We start from the raw sequence: 18,314 nt of genomic DNA, 5'->3' as shown, positions 1-18,314 counted from the left end.
AACAAACATCACATTTGTGAAGCTTATAAATTTTACTTTTGGTGTGAAAGTGCCTTTACATTTGCCAACAAATAGAATATTTGTTAAAAAGTTATTAAAAAACAAACAAGCAAGCCCAGCCCAGGTGAGAAAAAGTAACTAAGTAACGCAATTAGTTACTTTTTTAGGGGAGTAACGCAATATTGTAACTTTGTTATAGTTTTTTTCTCTATGGATACTGCACATTGATATATAATATACCATAGCTATTAGTCAAAATGTGTTTTGCATCCTAACTATAGTGTTTCTTTTAGCTCAACTGGAATGCTGTATTGAACCGTCAGCATCCAGGACTGGAACTATCTGTTTTTTTTTTTTTCATTATTTTATTTTTCAAATTCTTGTCTCATTATCATATATGCATTTATGCACCTCATATGAATTGAGAGAGAGTTTTGTGCATGAATAAACTGCAGACTATTAAAGTGGTTAAAAATTAAAAATGCTGAAAAACTTTTAAGAAATGCTGACTAGTCACAGTACCTAAAATATACACTTCCCTATCATATATTCATATTCATTTTAGCTTAAAATCCTGATGATGGAAAAACATTAGTAAATGAATTAAAGCCGATGTTATTTGTCACTTACAATAAGGTTTATTATAGTTAACAAATAAAAAAAGCAAAAATGTTCATTTATTAAAATAAGTGTTAACTGAAATAAAATATGTATAAGTATTTTATTTAAGCTAGTTGTCGAGGCAATATTTCTTGATGTAGTAAAATAACTGAAACTAAATAAATAATGATTACAAAAAACTATATAGACATTAAAAATAATATATATCATCTGTTTCTCTTCATGTCTTTATGCTGAGACTGATTTCAAGTAATCTGCTTTCCACTCTTCCAGGAAATTAAATTGCTCTGGTTTTGGAAATCAGACTGTGTGCGCGTGTGTGTGTGTGGATCATGTTTTGCCTACATCGTGGGGCCAAAAGTCCCATGAGGAAAACGACTTGATAAATAATGCTAATTAAAATCTAAAAATCCATACAAGTTTCAGTTAGTGTTAAGTTTAAGGTCAGGGGATAGAATACATCATTAGCTTGGCTTAAAAACAATATTCGCCAATGAAAACGCCCCGACGTGATAGAAAAACAAACTGTTTGTTTGGGCTGAGATCTCTCATTTCACCCTTAGCCTCTCAAAAGATGTTCATTGTCATTTTTCAACTTTTGTTGTTGAGTAACAGACGTTCTCTTGAGTTCTTTGAGCTGATTACAAGTGTTGCTTAATGTTAAAGTGTCGACAGAACAAAAATACTTGACTTTATCAACACATCACTGAGCCTTGTCTTCACACCCAGAGACATTCTCAATACAGATGTTTTGTAACATCCTGTCTGGACTGTTCTGTGAAATGAAAGTGTAAGCATGTTTCTAACAGATAAAAAAAAAGAGTGTTGAAAGATACTGTACAATCTATACCTTTATTGACTGATTTTGAATTATTTACATGTCTGTTTCTCTTTTCTCTGTTGTCTTTCCTTTCTGCACTTTTTAAAGAAGAAGAGAAAGGTGCTTTTCTTCTTTTAAATCTGAGATTTAACTCCCCAAAGTGACAGCATGCAATAGTGCCAAGTGTTTTCCGCTGTTAAACGATCAATAGATGAGGTTTTTCTCAGAAAACACAGGCTTGTTTTTTCTTTGTCCTGCAATATTCCCCCAGTAGAGGCGGTGAAACATCATGTCCTCTCCTCTAGTTCTTAGAAAGCAGTGAACCAGATTCCTGTCATGATCATTTGCAGTTCATTATTCATGATAAGTCAAATGTCTCTCTCTCTCTCTTTTTTCTGGTGTAGGACATTGACTGGGTCCAGACAGAGAAACACGTGTTTGAACAAGCATCGACCAATCCATTCTTAGTGGGACTTCACTCTTGCTTTCAGACAGAAAGCCGGTGAGAAGATAATGTATTTCATTCAGCTAGGCTTTTTGTAATAGCACAATTAAAATAAGAAACCTTCGCCGCAAGAAAACAACCATAAAATGTGAAACTATGAATCACAAAGGACGTTTTTGTTAAACTATGGCTACATTCGCAAAATCAGTGTTTGAGGTTGACAACCGTGTTTTTTCACAGATTTGATCTTCAAATTGCACATAAAACTGCAGGTATGAGCGGATCAAATAATGTCTGTATAACAGGAAACCAAAGTCAATGGTGATAGCCATGTTTACAGCCTGTAACCATAGCACCAGATAATTATAGTAAATATTGTGTTTTTTCTTCTGAGCTATTTTGGGCATTTTGGAACAGTCCTGCTGTTTTCATTCTCTCTGAAATGCTCCCAAAATCTCTTTTCTTTCTTCCACCGAAACTCTTTAACAGGAGTTTTTTTTCTAGCTGTACATCTGCACAATATTGCTATATATAACCAGGGCCGCGTTATCCTAATGGGCAACATGGGCTGCAGCCCTGGGCCCCGAACACTGGGGGGCCCCCCGAGACAATCCTCTTTTGCGTTTTAAAACGCATTGTCATCACGCCCGAATAAAGAGTTACAGGCGCAGCGGACACGCACACAGGAATACAACCAGGACAGTGGCGTAGCGTCTGGGTATGCACGTTGGTTGCTCGCTATTACGGGCTTAACACCAAGGTATAGTTTGGGCGTTCACATTGCGTAATTTTCGTCATCAGGAGGGTTCGCGAACGTCCGCGTGTAGCCCAATTTTTGTGATGGCACGGACCGTGTGTGTACTGTACAACAGCCCATGCGAGAGTGAATTGAGTGCTTGAAATAAAAGGTCCACTAAAGCACACGTCAAACGCATCTTTCCGCAGCCACATACTTTCAAATGCTCGCACGCGCGTCTGTGTGCAAGACAGAAGCCGTGGACATATGTTCATAAAAATGAAGTATAATAGAAATAATGTTGTCTTTGCGTTCGTTAGCCCAGGGCCCTGCAAAGGCTTAACGCGGCACTGTATATAACTTAAAGGCGCCCTAGAATTAAATATTGAATTTATATTGGCATAGTTGAATAACAACAGTTCAGTACATGGAAATGACATACAGTGAGTTTCAAACTCAATTGTTTCCTCCTTCTTATATAAATCTCATTTGTTTAAAAAGACCTGAAAAACAGGCGAATCTCAACATAACACCGACTGTTACGTAACAGTCGGGGTGTACGCCCCCAATATTTGCATATGCCAGCCCATGATCAAGCCATTAGACAAGGGCAGACAGTATTAACGTCTGGATGTGCACAGCTGAATCAACAGACTAGGTAAGCAAGCAAGAACAATAGCGAAAGATGGCAGATGGAGCGATAATAACTGACATGATTCATGATAACATGATATTTTTAGTGATTTTTGTGAATTGTCTTTCTAAATGTTTCGTTAGCATGTTGCTAATGTACTGTTAAATGAGGTTAAAGTTAGCATAGTTTATTACTGTATTCACAGAGACGAGAGCTATTTTCATTTTTAAACACTTGCAGTCTGTATAATGCATAAACACAACTTCATTCTTTATAAATCTCTCCAACAGTTTGTAATGTTAGCTTTAGCCACGCAGCATAGCCTCAAACTCATTGAGAATCAAATGTAATCCAAATAAATACTATACTTACATGATCCGATGTATGCATGCAGCATGCATGACGAACATCTTGTAAAGATCCTTTTTGAGGGTTATATTAGCTGTGTAAACTGTGTTTATGCTGTTCAAGGCAAGCGCGAGCTCCCGGGGAGGGGGAGTACAAGAATTAAAGGGGCCGCAACCTATATATCGGTGCATAGTTAATGATGCCCCAAAATAGGCAGTTAAAAAAATTAATTTAAAAAAATCTATGGGGTATTTTGAGCTGAAACTTCACAGACACATTCAGGGGACACCTTAGACTTATATTACATCTTTTAAAAAAGAAGTTCTAGGGCACCTTTAAGAGTCTGACAGTACTAACAATAGTGAAAAATTACTCGCAACAGACAACTAGTAGTGTAACTCGACTGCGGAAAATTTAAGGGAGACTCTTTGAGTTATAGAACATGGTTGTCAATCTCTTTCATGCCCAAACGTAGTGTGAACATATAGCCAGCTCTCACATAGCACATCTAAAACAAAACTAAAAAAATAAAATAAAATAAAATGATGAATGTCTCCTGCTCTCCGTTTAGGCTGTTTCTAGTGATTGAGTATGTGAATGGAGGAGATCTCATGTTTCATATGCAGAGGCAGCGGAAGCTTCCAGAGGAACATGCCAGGTATGTGCATTTTAAAAACGAGATTGATTGATTGATTTGATATTTTCAATACAGTAGGCCATTTAGATTAAGACTTATTTTATGTATGGATGGATGGATGAAGGAGAAAAGGAACAAAGATTTCAGATGAAGTGTTCAGATGAAACCGGTGGGTTGCTAGCCAAAAAATGTGTTGCAAGTCTGTTCTGAATGAGTTGCAGACAGCAGCAACTATAATTAAATAAATAATTGAATAAAATGCAACCATAAAGCCTAATAGTATATAGTCATGATAACAAAATAAATGGATTCAAAAATGGACACTACAGTTCAAATGTTTGGGGTCAGTACACGATTTTTAAATTTGTAATGTAATGTAAAACTGTTTTGTAATTCGATGTTTTAGTCTCTTATTCTTATCAAGGCTGCATTATTTTGTTATCTGTTTTAATGTTTTCGTAATCAGAAAATATTTCTTACACAAAAAAAACTCAAGTTTTAAAGGCACAGTATGTAAGTTTCGCCACTAGAGGTCACTTTTTCAAAACAATAACAAAGGCGTTGTTTGATGACGCTGTGAATGAGTTTGGAATCATGGGAGTTGTTGTCTTCACATCCACAGCCGATGGAAAGCAATCTGACGGGATTCGGGCAGATATCATGTTCGTGGGTGAGCTAAGTTTTATCAGTGTTGCTGTGATAAGAACATTGAGAGCCCGGGACATTTTATGTTGCTGTTTTTATTTTGCTTATATGCCGCAGTCGGCCACTGCCACTCTTTTTGCGTTGTTGTTTATGCGTATTTTATGATTAAAGTTATGCTTAAAGTTGTTTAAAGTTCGCCTCCTTCGTCCCTGAACTTGAACTTTGTTACAGTTACATTTGATCACTTAAATTCACATATTGTTTTTATTTTTTTATTTTATTAAACAGCTGCGAGTGCTGCATTACTACTCATACAGGTCACTTAATCTGACAAATTAAAATTGTGGCGTAATGAAGCGCTGTTTTACTTGGTCAAAAAAATACTTAAATATGTGTTGAAAGTTATGTTATAACATGACTTCTATGTATTCCCGATAAATCAAGAAAACAAGAGATTCAAACAATAAGACTTACCGTGTTGAACTATATAACAATGATTCTTTTTCTGTCAATAAAAGTATCTAAAGAGTTGCTCACCTGTCTAATAAAACACATAACATGTTAAAGTGTCTTTGGTGGTTCCATAGTTTCTATAGGTAGCGCGGATGTGACATCATTGACAGGTGACTCAATGACACAGAACGTTACACTGGTTAAAATAGCTGATTCCTCTGGATTTAAACATTGTTGGAAATGTTTGGGATAATGTAAGAACACCAGTCAACAAAATATATAACATTGTTCTAGTGGTTTTTGTTTATTTTAATCCAAAAATCTTACATATTGTGCCTTTAAGCTCACGGCATACACCATCTCAGATGTCAGATTTCAAAAACATGACTAATCTGTATAGTTTTATTAACTTGAAATTGTCCATCCTAATGTTTAAACCAAAGCCATATCCTTGGTTCGAATGCAGATCTCATACACTTCTGTTAGGCTATTTTTGTTAGATGATGACTCCTCCTCAGTGAATCCTGTTACAGCGACTGATCAGAGCACTGCCGTAATGCCCCTTTCACACGTCTGATAAACTGAGATCAAACACAGGCTAATTAGTAGAGTCAAGCGCACCCTGACAGGTCCTATCAATATGCGTCCTGCACACCACACATATGCAAATCCACATGCTAATTACGGGTAATCAGCCTAAATATTCATGAGTTGCTCCTAAAGGTCTCAGGAGCCCTTGCTGAGCGCCGACATGAAGCAAACGATGCAGAGTGCCAGACGTGAAACCTGATCGGAAATGTCACCGCTCATTTTTTCTACTTTGAACACCTTTCTTTTTGTTTTTTCTAACTTTAGACAGGCAAATTTTGAGACTGTTAGAAGCACAGTTCCCGCTTGGGAAAATCTCAAAAAAATTATCTAAGATTCTGTGTTGATTTCACATATACAGTGGGTAGTTCATTTTTTTTCCTCATTAATGTACACACAGCACCCCATATTGACAGAAAAACACAGAATTGTTGACATTTTTGCAGATTTATTAAAAAAGAAAAACTGAAATATCACATGGTTCTAAGTATTCAGACCCTTTGCTCAGTATTTAGTAGAAGCACCCTTTTGATCTAATACAGCCATGAGTCTTTTTGGGAAAGATGCAACAAGTTTTTCACATCTGGATTAGGGGATCCTCTGCCATTCTTCTTTGCAGATCCTCTCCAGTTCTGTCGGGTTGGATGGTAAACGTTGGTGGACAGCCATTTTTAGGTCTCTCCAGAGATGCTCAATTGGGTTTAAGTCAGGGCTCTGGCTGGGCCGTTCAAGAACAGTCACAGAGTTGTTGTGAAGCCACTCCTTTGTTATTTTAGCTGTGTGCTTAGGGTCATTGTCTTGTTGGAAGGTAAACCTTCGGCCCAGTCTGAGGTCCTGAGCACTCTGGAGAAGGTTTTCGTTCAGGATATCCCTGTACTTGGCCGCATTCATCTTTCCCTCGATTGCAACCAGTCGTCCTGTCCCTGCTGCTGAAAAACACCCCCACAGCATGATGCTGCCACCACCATGCTTCACTGTTGGGACTGTATTGGACAGGTGATGAGCAGTGCCTGGTTTTCTCCACACATACCGCTTAGAATGAAGGCCAAAAAGTTCTATCTTGGTCTCTCAGACCAGAGAATCTTATTTCTAAATTTTTTTGTAACCTTGGCCAGATCTGTGCCTTGCCACAATTCTGTCTCTGAGCTCTTTGGGCAGTTCCTTTGACCACATGATTCTCATTTGCTCTGACATGCACTGTGAGCTGTAAGGTCTTATATAGACAGGTGTGTGGCTTTCCTAATCAAGTCCAATCAGTAACAGCAAAGGGTCTGAATACTTAGGACCATGTGATATTTCAGTTTTTCTTTTTTAATAAATCTGCAAAAATGTCAACAATTCTGTGTTTTTCTGTCAATATGGGGTGCTCTGTGTACATTAATGAGGGGAAAAAATGAACTTAAATGATTTTAGCAAATGGCTGCAATATAACAAAGAGTGAAAAATTTAAGGGGGTCTGAATACTTTCCGTACCCACTGTATATTGACTGCATAGTTTATTGACAGTTACTTTTTTCTGTTTGTGACATTGTGCCGGGTAGCCCACTGTGAAATTTCATTGGTCAACAATACCAATCCTCTTAACTAAATACTAAAGTTTATAAAACTGTCCCACTGTTTTTTGCTAGTATACAATGCTATTTTCAACTAATTGTCACTGGATGCTTGTCACTTCGCGAATGGTTAGGACTGATTATTATACTTTACCTCAGCATTGGTGAATGCTTGATTCTGATTGGTTGACACATGGTTTCAAATGTATTTAGATAAAGCCTTGTATACTACTATTCAAAATAACTTTTATTCACCTATTACATTACATTATTATGCATTAAATTGATCAAAAGTGACAGTAAAGACAAGGCATAGAACTTGCGCACAATAGTAACAACATGGATTTATTTTATGAAGTGTAAGAAAATATTTTCATTTTATGAAAACATGAAACAGAATCATACAAAACAAATAAGAAATATACATGATCATCCAAAGGTATTTTTTGTCAAAAAGGATGCATTAAATTGATCAAAATTGACAGTAAAGACTATTATAATGTAATAATATGTACATTCAAATAGAATACGGTTCTTTTAAAATATAATAATATTTCTGAAATCTTACTGTTTTTACTGTATTTTTTATCAAATAAATGCAGTCTTCGATGATTTACATGAACAAATCTTACTGACCCTAAATTTTATGTGTGTTAAATGTGGAAATCAACAATTCATCTTCAATTATTTCTCATCTGTATGCATTGAAAATGACGAGTCTTACCAATGACTTATCTTTTCCTGTTTCCTACAGATTTTATGCTGCTGAAATTTGCATCGCTCTTAATTTTCTGCATGAGAAGGGCATTATTTACCGGGATTTAAAACTGGACAATGTACTATTGGACCAGGATGGCCATATCAAACTTACAGACTATGGCATGTGCAAGGTAGAACCTAATGCTGATCACAAAAGAAGTAGCGAGAGTTGTATCTCTGAATAAGTCAAAACATACTGTTACAACAGGGTGGAACTCATAACAGATTTTTTAATTGTTTCAGGAGGGAATCAGACCAGGTGACACCACCAGCACTTTCTGTGGGACGCCCAACTACATCGCCCCAGAGATCCTGAGGGGAGAGGATTACGGTAGGTGTGACTACATGAAACCATACAGGTCCTCGCTATCTATACTGCACAATCCTAAGTACCATAGTAAAATGTATTTATTTACTGTTATGTGAATCATACTGATAAAGACTGAACTCACTCTTCTGTCTCTGTGTCTCAGGGTTCAGTGTTGACTGGTGGGCCTTGGGTGTGCTCATGTTTGAAATGATGGCAGGCCGATCTCCCTTCGACATCATCACTGACAATCCTGATATGAACACAGAGGAATATCTCTTCCAGGGTGAGTACTTGTGAATTCAATGTTTAGTTCATTTCAATAGTTCAGCATAAACCATGTATTATGGAATTTTTATTTACTCCAAAGCCAATTTTTGCTTGCATTTTACAGTGATGCAGCGACTTAAATAAATCTATGATAACACTTTATTTTACAGTGTTCTTGTTTCACATGTAACATGTAGTTAGTAATAACTATAAATTATGCATAATTACATGCAACTAACACTAAACCAAACCCTAATCCTAGCCCTAACCCTTTTTTCCAAATTTTAGATGGTATGTTCGATTGTGGTAGAGGAATGAAAAGGACACAACGCATATTTTTTGTCACAAATTTCATCAAATGTATTCTAGTCCATTTTACTTTGTAATACCATATAATTTTAGTTACCAAAATCATTATTTTTTATAACAAAATTATAATTAAAAAATTATTCTTGACAAGTTTTTATTATATGCTATATATTTTAATTTAAATTGTTTAATTTAAATATTTTTTCATCTTGTCTTCACTATCGTTGACAAAATAGTATTCTTGCAGTAAAATAATTATTTAACATATAGTATAAAATAATTTTGTTTTACATGACCATTTTCCTCCCCCTCTCTGGCATTTCTTGATATTTCTTCACTAAATTTCTTCACAAATCATGAATAAGCTAGAGTGATGACACTTGTTCAGCACATGCTCTCTTTGTGAGAAAAAGATTAACTTTTTTCACAATTAAATTGTTGGTTAAAAGTGAAAAACATGAATGACATCAATCTTTCTGTTCAGTCCTACAAGTTTGATTTCATTAAAACTTGAATTACTGAACTGAAAGTATGTAATGAACATGATTTCATTAGTATATCTAGTTAAAGATTAGTATTTATATATTTACATAACAGCATACAATTCCTTTTTAAAACATTTATAATGTACTATTAGATGTTTCCATAGATGTTTCCTTTGTATGAAAATGATTCAGTACAGCTAAAACAATTACTAAATATAGCTGCGAGCAGCGATGGCGGGCCCAAGCCCGGTGGCACCGCCACCCCGGTGGCTTCAGGGCAACTGTGCACGGCGGGCAATAGGCACTTAAAACGGTTAAACATCAAAGGACTATGTCAAATTCACTCCACATTTACTGCACTACAAGGTGCCGCTATAGACCCCTTCCTCCCTGCCCATTTTCAAAGGATTACATGTGCCAAGTTTTAACATTATTCTGATGAATTTTGAAGCAAATCAGGTAAAAATAAGAGGGTGATCTCAATGTATGCTGAAAGTGACACATTTTCTGCTTCCAGTTGGTGGCGCTATGACTTTGAATCACAATAGTCAAATCCATGTGATCAGCCTTGTACAACGAAGACTAAGCCAAAGTTTCATCAAAATCAATTAATGTATGCAGAAGTTATAACACTTTGTTTCCCTTTTCTTGCCATAAATTCGTTGCCTCGCCACGGCCAAACCGTTTGAGATATCCAAAATCCGTTTGCAATTAAACAACTTCAATGTGTTAGCAACAAGTTAAAAAAAGCTTGGTGTAAATTGGATAAACCCTGTAGGAGTAGTAGTATAAAATTCATAGCCTGTTTTTCAAAAAATTAACATTCAAACCAAAATAGCTGACTTCCTGTTGGTCGGAGCTAATGAATGTAAATTAGAAAATTGTCCGGCTTGATGAGAATAATATGTGTACCGAGTTTGGTGACTGTAGGAAAAACTAACCCCCCACTTTTGTCAAAAGGTGGCGCTACTGAGCCCCTCCACCACGCCCATTTCTATGGCTTTGTCCATGTCTACTGGTTGACAATATTGATGTGTGTGTCGAGTTTCATGCAATTTGAAGCATGTTAAGAGCCTCAAAAACACTCAAGAATATTATTACAGTTTGACCTGTTGCCATGGCAACAATATTTCAAATATCAAAAATCCTGTCATAGGTCTACATCTGCTGTGTATTGACATTACACTGATGAAGTTTGAAGCAAATCAGGTAAAAATAAGAGGGTGATCTCAAAGCATTTTAAAAGTGATACACTTCTTGCTGCCATTTGGTGGCGCTATAACTTTGACTCACAATAGTTACATCCATGTGATCAGACTACTACAATCAACACACTCCTGAAGTTTCATAAACATCAATCAATGTATGCTGAAGTTAAAACACATTTCCTGTTTCCCTTTTCTCGCCATAAATTCGTTGCCTCGCCACGGCCAAACCGTTTGAGATATCCAAAATCCGTTTGCAATTAAACAACTTCAATGTGTTCGCAACAAGTTAAAAAAAAGCTTGGTGTAAATTGGATAAACCCTGTAGGAGTAGTAGTATAAAATTCATAGCCTGTTTTTTCAAAAAATTAACATTCAAACCAAAATAGCTGACTTCCTGTTGGTCGGAGCTAATGAATGTAAATTAGAAAATTGTCCGGCTTGATGAGAATAATATGTGTACCGAGTTTGGTGACTGTAGGAAAAACTAACCCCCCCACTTTTGTCAAAAGGTGGCGCTACTGAGCCCCTCCACCACGCCCATTTCTATGGCTTTGTCCATGTCTACTGGTTGACAATATTGATGTGTGTGTCGAGTTTCATGCAATTTGAAGCATGTTAAGAGCCTCAAAAACACTCAAGAATATTATTACAGTTTGACCTGTTGCCATGGCAACAATATTTCAAATATCAAAAATCCTGTCATAGGTCTACATCTGCTGTGTATTGACATTACACTGATGAAGTTTGAAGCAAATCAGGTAAAAATAAGAGGGTGATCTCAAAACATTTCAAAAAGTGATACACTTCCTGCAGCCAGTTGGTGGCGCTATAACTTTGACTCACAATAGTCACATCCATGTGATCAGACTCCTATAACGAACACACTCGTGAAGTTTCATAAAGATCAATATATGTATTAAGACGTTATAACACATTTCCTGTTTCCTTTTTCTCGCCATAAATTCGTTGCCTCGCCACGGCCAAACCGTTCGAGATATCAAAAATCCCCTGGCAATTTTTAATCATCAGTGTCTTGACTTCATGCTGACCGAGTTTGGTGGCGATCGGATTAATCGTCTAGGAGGAGTATATCAAATTCCAGAGCATGCGTTTTTCAAACAACCCTTAATAGCTGACTTCCTGTTGGCGTGGCAATTAACTTAGAGCGCGAAAGTTGTTCGGCCCGATGAGGTCTATATGTGTACCGAGTTTCATATTAATACGTGCAAGCGTGTTTAATATATGGACCAAATTTTCAGACTTTTTTCAAGGGGGCGCTGTCGAGCCCCCCTGCCACGCCCGGGTACCAGCCTCTCCGGCGTCCTAATGGCCGCGGATTCCAATGTGTGTGCCAATTTTCAAGAGTTTTTGAGCATGTTAAGGCCCCCAAAAAGCCCCGGAAGACGGAAAAAAAAAAAAAAAAAAAAAAAAAAAAAATAATAAATATAGCTGCGAGCAGCGATGGCGGGCCCAAGCCCGGTGGCACCGCCACCCCGGTGGCTTCAGGGCAACTGTGCACAGCGGGCAATAGGCACTTAAAACGGTTAAACATCAAAGGACTATGTCAAATTCACTCCACATTTACTGCACTACAAGGTGCCGTTATAGAGCCCCTCCTCCCTGCCCATTTTCAAAGGATTACATGTGCCAAGTTTTAACATTATTCTGATGAATTTTGAAGCAAATCAGGTAAAAATAAGAGGGTGATCTCAATGTATGCTGAAAGTGACACATTTTCTGCTTCCAATTGGTGGCGCTATGACTTTGAATCACAATAGTCAAATCAATGTGATCAGCCTTGTACAACGAAGACTAAGCCAAAGTTTCATCAAAATCAATTAATGTATGCAGAAGTTATAACACTTTGTTTCCCTTTTCTTGCCATAAATTCGTTGCCTCGCCACGGCCAAACCGTTTGAGATATCCAAAATCCGTTTGCAATTAAACAACTTCAATGTGTTAGCAACAAGTTAAAAAAAGCTTGGTGTAAATTGGATAAACCCTGTAGGAGTAGTAGTATAAAATTCATAGCCTGTTTTTTCAAAAAATTAACATTCAAACCAAAATAGCTGACTTCCTGTTGGTCGGAGCTAATGAATGTAAATTAGAAAATTGTCCGGCTTGATGAGAATAATATGTGTACCGAGTTTGGTGACTGTAGGAAAAACTAACCCCCCCACTTTTGTCAAAAGGTGGCGCTACTGAGCCCCTCCACCACGCCCATTTCTATGGCTTTGTCCATGTCTACTGGTTGACAATATTGATGTGTGTGTCGAGTTTCATGCAATTTGAAGCATGTTAAGAGCCTCAAAAACACTCAAGAATATTATTACAGTTTGACCTGTTGCCATGGCAACAATATTTCAAATATCAAAAATCCTGTCATAGGTCTACATCTGCTGTGTATTGACATTACACTGATGAAGTTTGAAGCAAATCAGGTAAAAATAAGAGGGTGATCTCAAAGCATTTTAAAAGTGATACATTTTCTGCTTCCAATTGGTGGCGCTATGACTTTGAATCACAATAGTCAAATCCATGTGATCAGCCTTGTACAACGAAGACTAAGCCAAAGTTTCATCAAAATCAATTAATGTATGCAGAAGTTATAACACTTTGTTTCCCTTTTCTTGCCATAAATTCGTTGCCTCGCCACGGCCAAACCGTTTGAGATATCCAAAATCCGTTTGCAATTAAACAACTTCAATGTGTTAGCAACAAGTTAAAAAAAGCTTGGTGTAAATTGGATAAACCCTGTAGGAGTAGTAGTATAAAATTCATAGCCTGTTTTTTCAAAAAATTAACATTCAAACCAAAATAGCTGACTTCCTGTTGGTCGGAGCTAATGAATGTAAATTAGAAAATTGTCCGGCTTGATGAGAATAATATGTGTACCGAGTTTGGTGACTGTAGGAAAAACTAACCCCCACTTTTGTCAAAAGGTGGCGCTACTGAGCCCCTCCACCACGCCCATTTCTATGGCTTTGTCCATGTCTACTGGTTGACAATATTGATGTGTGTGTCGAGTTTCATGCAATTTGAAGCATGTTAAGAGCCTCAAAAACACTCAAGAATATTATTACAGTTTGACCTGTTGCCATGGCAACAATATTTCAAATATCAAAAATCCTGTCATAGGTCTACATCTGCTGTGTATTGACATTACACTGATGAAGTTTGAAGCAAATCAGGTAAAAATAAGAGGGTGATCTCAAAGCATTTTAAAAGTGATACACTTCTTGCTGCCATTTGGTGGCGCTATAACTTTGACTCACAATAGTTACATCCATGTGATCAGACTACTACAACCAACACACTCCTGAAGTTTCATAAACATCAATCAATGTATGCAGAAGTTATAACACATTTCCTGTTTCCCTTTTCTCGCCATAAATTCGTTGCCTCGCCACGGCCAAACCGTTTGAGATATCCAAAATCCGTTTGCAATTAAACAACTTCAATGTGTTCGCAACAAGTTAAAAAAAGCTTGGTGTAAATTGGATAAACCCTGTAGGAGTAGTAGTATAAAATTCATAGCCTGTTTTTTCAAAAAATTAACATTCAAACCAAAATAGCTGACTTCCTGTTGGTCGGAGCTAATGAATGTAAATTAGAAAATTGTCCGGCTTGATGAGAATAATATGTGTACCGAGTTTGGTGACTGTAGGAAAAACTAACCCCCACTTTTGTCAAAAGGTGGCGCTACTGAGCCCCTCCACCACGCCCATTTCTATGGCTTTGTCCATGTCTACTGGTTGACAATATTGATGTGTGTGTCGAGTTTCATGCAATTTGAAGCATGTTAAGAGCCTCAAAAACACTCAAGAATATTATTACAGTTTGACCTGTTGCCATGGCAACAATATTTCAAATATCAAAAATCCTGTCATAGGTCTACATCTGCTGTGTATTGACATTACACTGATGAAGTTTGAAGCAAATCAGGTAAAAATAAGAGGGTGATCTCAAAACATTTCAAAAAGTGATACACTTCCTGCTGCCAGTTGGTGGCGCTATAACTTTGACTCACAATAGTCACATCCATGTGATCAGACTCCTATAACGAACACACTCGTGAAGTTTCATAAAGATCAATATATGTATTAAGACGTTATAACACATTTCCTGTTTCCTTTTTCTCGCCATAAATTCGTTGCCTCGCCACGGCCAAACCGTTCGAGATATCAAAAATCCCCTGGCAATTTTTAATCATCAGTGTCTTGACTTCATGCTGACCGAGTTTGGTGGCGATCGGATTAATCGTCTAGGAGGAGTATATCAAATTCCAGAGCATGCGTTTTTCAAACAACCCTTAATAGCTGACTTCCTGTTGGCGTGGCGATTAACTTAGAGCGCGAAAGTTGTTCGGCCCGATGAGGTCTATATGTGTACCGAGTTTCATACTAATACGTGCAAGCATGTTTAATATATGGACCAAATTTTCAGACTTTTTTCAAGGGGGCGCTGTCGAGCCCCCCTGCCACGCCCGGGTACCAGCCTCTCCGGCGTCCTAATGGCCGCGGATTCCAATGTGTGTGCCAATTTTCAAGAGTTTTTGAGCATGTTAAGGCCCCCAAAAAGCCCCGGAAGACGGAAAAAAAAAAAAAAAAAAAAAAAAAAAAAATAATAAATATAGCTGCGAGCAGCGATGGCGGGCCCAAGCCCGGTGGCACCGCCACCCCGGTGGCTTCAGGGCAACTGTGCACAGCGGGCAATAGGCACTTAAAACGGTTAAACATCAAAGGACTATGTCAAATTCACTCCACATTTACTGCACTACAAGGTGCCGTTATAGAGCCCCTCCTCCCTGCCCATTTTCAAAGGATTACATGTGCCAAGTTTTAACATTATTCTGATGAATTTTGAAGCAAATCAGGTAAAAATAAGAGGGTGATCTCAATGTATGCTGAAAGTGACACATTTTCTGCTTCCAATTGGTGGCGCTATGACTTTGAATCACAATAGTCAAATCAATGTGATCAGCCTTGTACAACGAAGACTAAGCCAAAGTTTCATCAAAATCAATTAATGTATGCAGAAGTTATAACACTTTGTTTCCCTTTTCTTGCCATAAATTCGTTGCCTCGCCACGGCCAAACCGTTTGAGATATCCAAAATCCGTTTGCAATTAAACAACTTCAATGTGTTAGCAACAAGTTAAAAAAAGCTTGGTGTAAATTGGATAAACCCTGTAGGAGTAGTAGTATAAAATTCATAGCCTGTTTTTTCAAAAAATTAACATTCAAACCAAAATAGCTGACTTCCTGTTGGTCGGAGCTAATGAATGTAAATTAGAAAATTGTCCGGCTTGATGAGAATAATATGTGTACCGAGTTTGGTGACTGTAGGAAAAACTAACCCCCACTTTTGTCAAAAGGTGGCGCTACTGAGCCCCTCCACCACGCCCATTTCTATGGCTTTGTCCATGTCTACTGGTTGACAATATTGATGTGTGTGTCGAGTTTCATGCAATTTGAAGCATGTTAAGAGCCTCAAAAACACTCAAGAATATTATTACAGTTTGACCTGTTGCCATGGCAACAATATTTCAAATATCAAAAATCCTGTCATAGGTCTACATCTGCTGTGTATTGACATTACACTGATGAAGTTTGAAGCAAATCAGGTAAAAATAAGAGGGTGATCTCAAAGCATTTTAAAAGTGATACACTTCTTGCTGCCATTTGGTGGCGCTATAACTTTGACTCACAATAGTTACATCCATGTGATCAGACTACTACAACCAACACACTCCTGAAGTTTCATAAACATCAATCAATGTATGCAGAAGTTATAACACATTTCCTGTTTCCCTTTTCTCGCCATAAATTCGTTGCCTCGCCACGGCCAAACCGTTTGAGATATCCAAAATCCGTTTGCAATTAAACAACTTCAATGTGTTCGCAACAAGTTAAAAAAAGCTTGGTGTAAATTGGATAAACCCTGTAGGAGTAGTAGTATAAAATTCATAGCCTGTTTTTTCAAAAAATTAACATTCAAACCAAAATAGCTGACTTCCTGTTGGTCGGAGCTAATGAATGTAAATTAGAAAATTGTCCGGCTTGATGAGAACAATATGTGTACCGAGTTTGGTGACTGTAGGAAAAACTAACCCCCCCACTTTTGTCAAAAGGTGGCGCTACTGAGCCCCTCCACCACGCCCATTTCTATGGCTTTGTCCATGTCTACTGGTTGACAATATTGATGTGTGTGTCGAGTTTCATGCAATTTGAAGCATGTTAAGAGCCTCAAAAACACTCAAGAATATTATTACAGTTTGACCTGTTGCCATGGCAACAATATTTCAAATATCAAAAATCCTGTCATAGGTCTACATCTGCTGTGTATTGACATTACACTGATGAAGTTTGAAGCAAATCAGGTAAAAATAAGAGGGTGATCTCAAAACATTTCAAAAAGTGATACACTTCCTGCTGCCAGTTGGTGGCGCTATAACTTTGACTCACAATAGTCACATCCATGTGATCAGACTCCTATAACGAACACACTCGTGAAGTTTCATAAAGATCAATATATGTATTAAGACGTTATAACACATTTCCTGTTTCCTTTTTCTCGCCATAAATTCGTTGCCTCGCCACGGCCAAACCGTTCGAGATATCAAAAATCCCCTGGCAATTTTTAATCATCAGTGTCTTGACTTCATGCTGACCGAGTTTGGTGGCGATCGGATTAATCGTCTAGGAGGAGTATATCAAATTCCAGAGCATGCGTTTTTCAAACAACCCTTAATAGCTGACTTCCTGTTGGCGTGGCGATTAACTTAGAGCGCGAAAGTTGTTCGGCCCGATGAGGTCTATATGTGTACCGAGTTTCATACTAATACGTGCAAGCATGTTTAATATATGGACCAAATTTTCAGACTTTTTTCAAGGGGGCGCTGTCGAGCCCCCCTGCCACGCCCGGGTACCAGCCTCTCCGGCGTCCTAATGGCCGCGGATTCCAATGTGTGTGCCAATTTTCAAGAGTTTTTGAGCATGTTAAGGCCCCCAAAAAGCCCCGGAAGACGGAAAAAAAAAATAAATAAATAAATAAATAAATAAATAAATATAGCTGCGAGCAGCGATGGCGGGCCCAAGCCCGGTGGCACCGCCACCCCGGTGGCTTCAGGGCAACTGTGCACAGCGGGCAATAGGCACTTAAAACGGTTAAACATCAAAGGACTATGTCAAATTCACTCCACATTTACTGCACTACAAGGTGCCGCTATAGAGCCCCTCCTCCCTGCCCATTTTCAAAGGATTACATGTGCCAAGTTTTAACATTATTCTGATGAATTTTGAAGCAAATCAGGTAAAAATAAGAGGGTGATCTCAATGTATGCTGAAAGTGACACATTTTCTGCTTCCAGTTGGTGGCGCTATGACTTTGAATCACAATACTCAAATCCATGTGATCAGCCTTGTACAACGAAGACTAAGCCAAAGTTTCATCAAAATCAATTAATGTATGCAGAAGTTATAACACTTTGTTTC

The 18,314-nt window shown here is 37.8% G+C and overlaps 1 protein-coding gene across 4 annotated transcripts in view; it reads left to right on the top strand.

The window, feature by feature from the left end:
- Positions 1-18,314, top strand: part of prkcz (protein kinase C, zeta) — a 133,930-nt gene that overhangs the window by 86,682 nt on the left and 28,934 nt on the right. For all 4 annotated transcript variants that reach the window (XM_067394631.1, XM_067394635.1, XM_067394634.1 and 1 more), the window contains 5 exons: positions 1,846-1,943; positions 4,176-4,262; positions 8,235-8,370; positions 8,483-8,570; positions 8,713-8,832. In XM_067394631.1, the coding sequence (XP_067250732.1) occupies positions 1,846-1,943; positions 4,176-4,262; positions 8,235-8,370; positions 8,483-8,570; positions 8,713-8,832 (529 nt within the window). The remainder of the gene's footprint in view (positions 1-1,845; positions 1,944-4,175; positions 4,263-8,234; positions 8,371-8,482; positions 8,571-8,712; positions 8,833-18,314) is intronic.

The sequence above is a fragment of the Chanodichthys erythropterus genome, chromosome 9, assembly GCF_024489055.1.
Source record: "Chanodichthys erythropterus isolate Z2021 chromosome 9, ASM2448905v1, whole genome shotgun sequence".
Classification (NCBI taxonomy): Eukaryota; Metazoa; Chordata; class Actinopteri; order Cypriniformes; family Xenocyprididae; genus Chanodichthys; species Chanodichthys erythropterus.
This window is presented reverse-complemented; position numbering and strand designations above follow the sequence as displayed.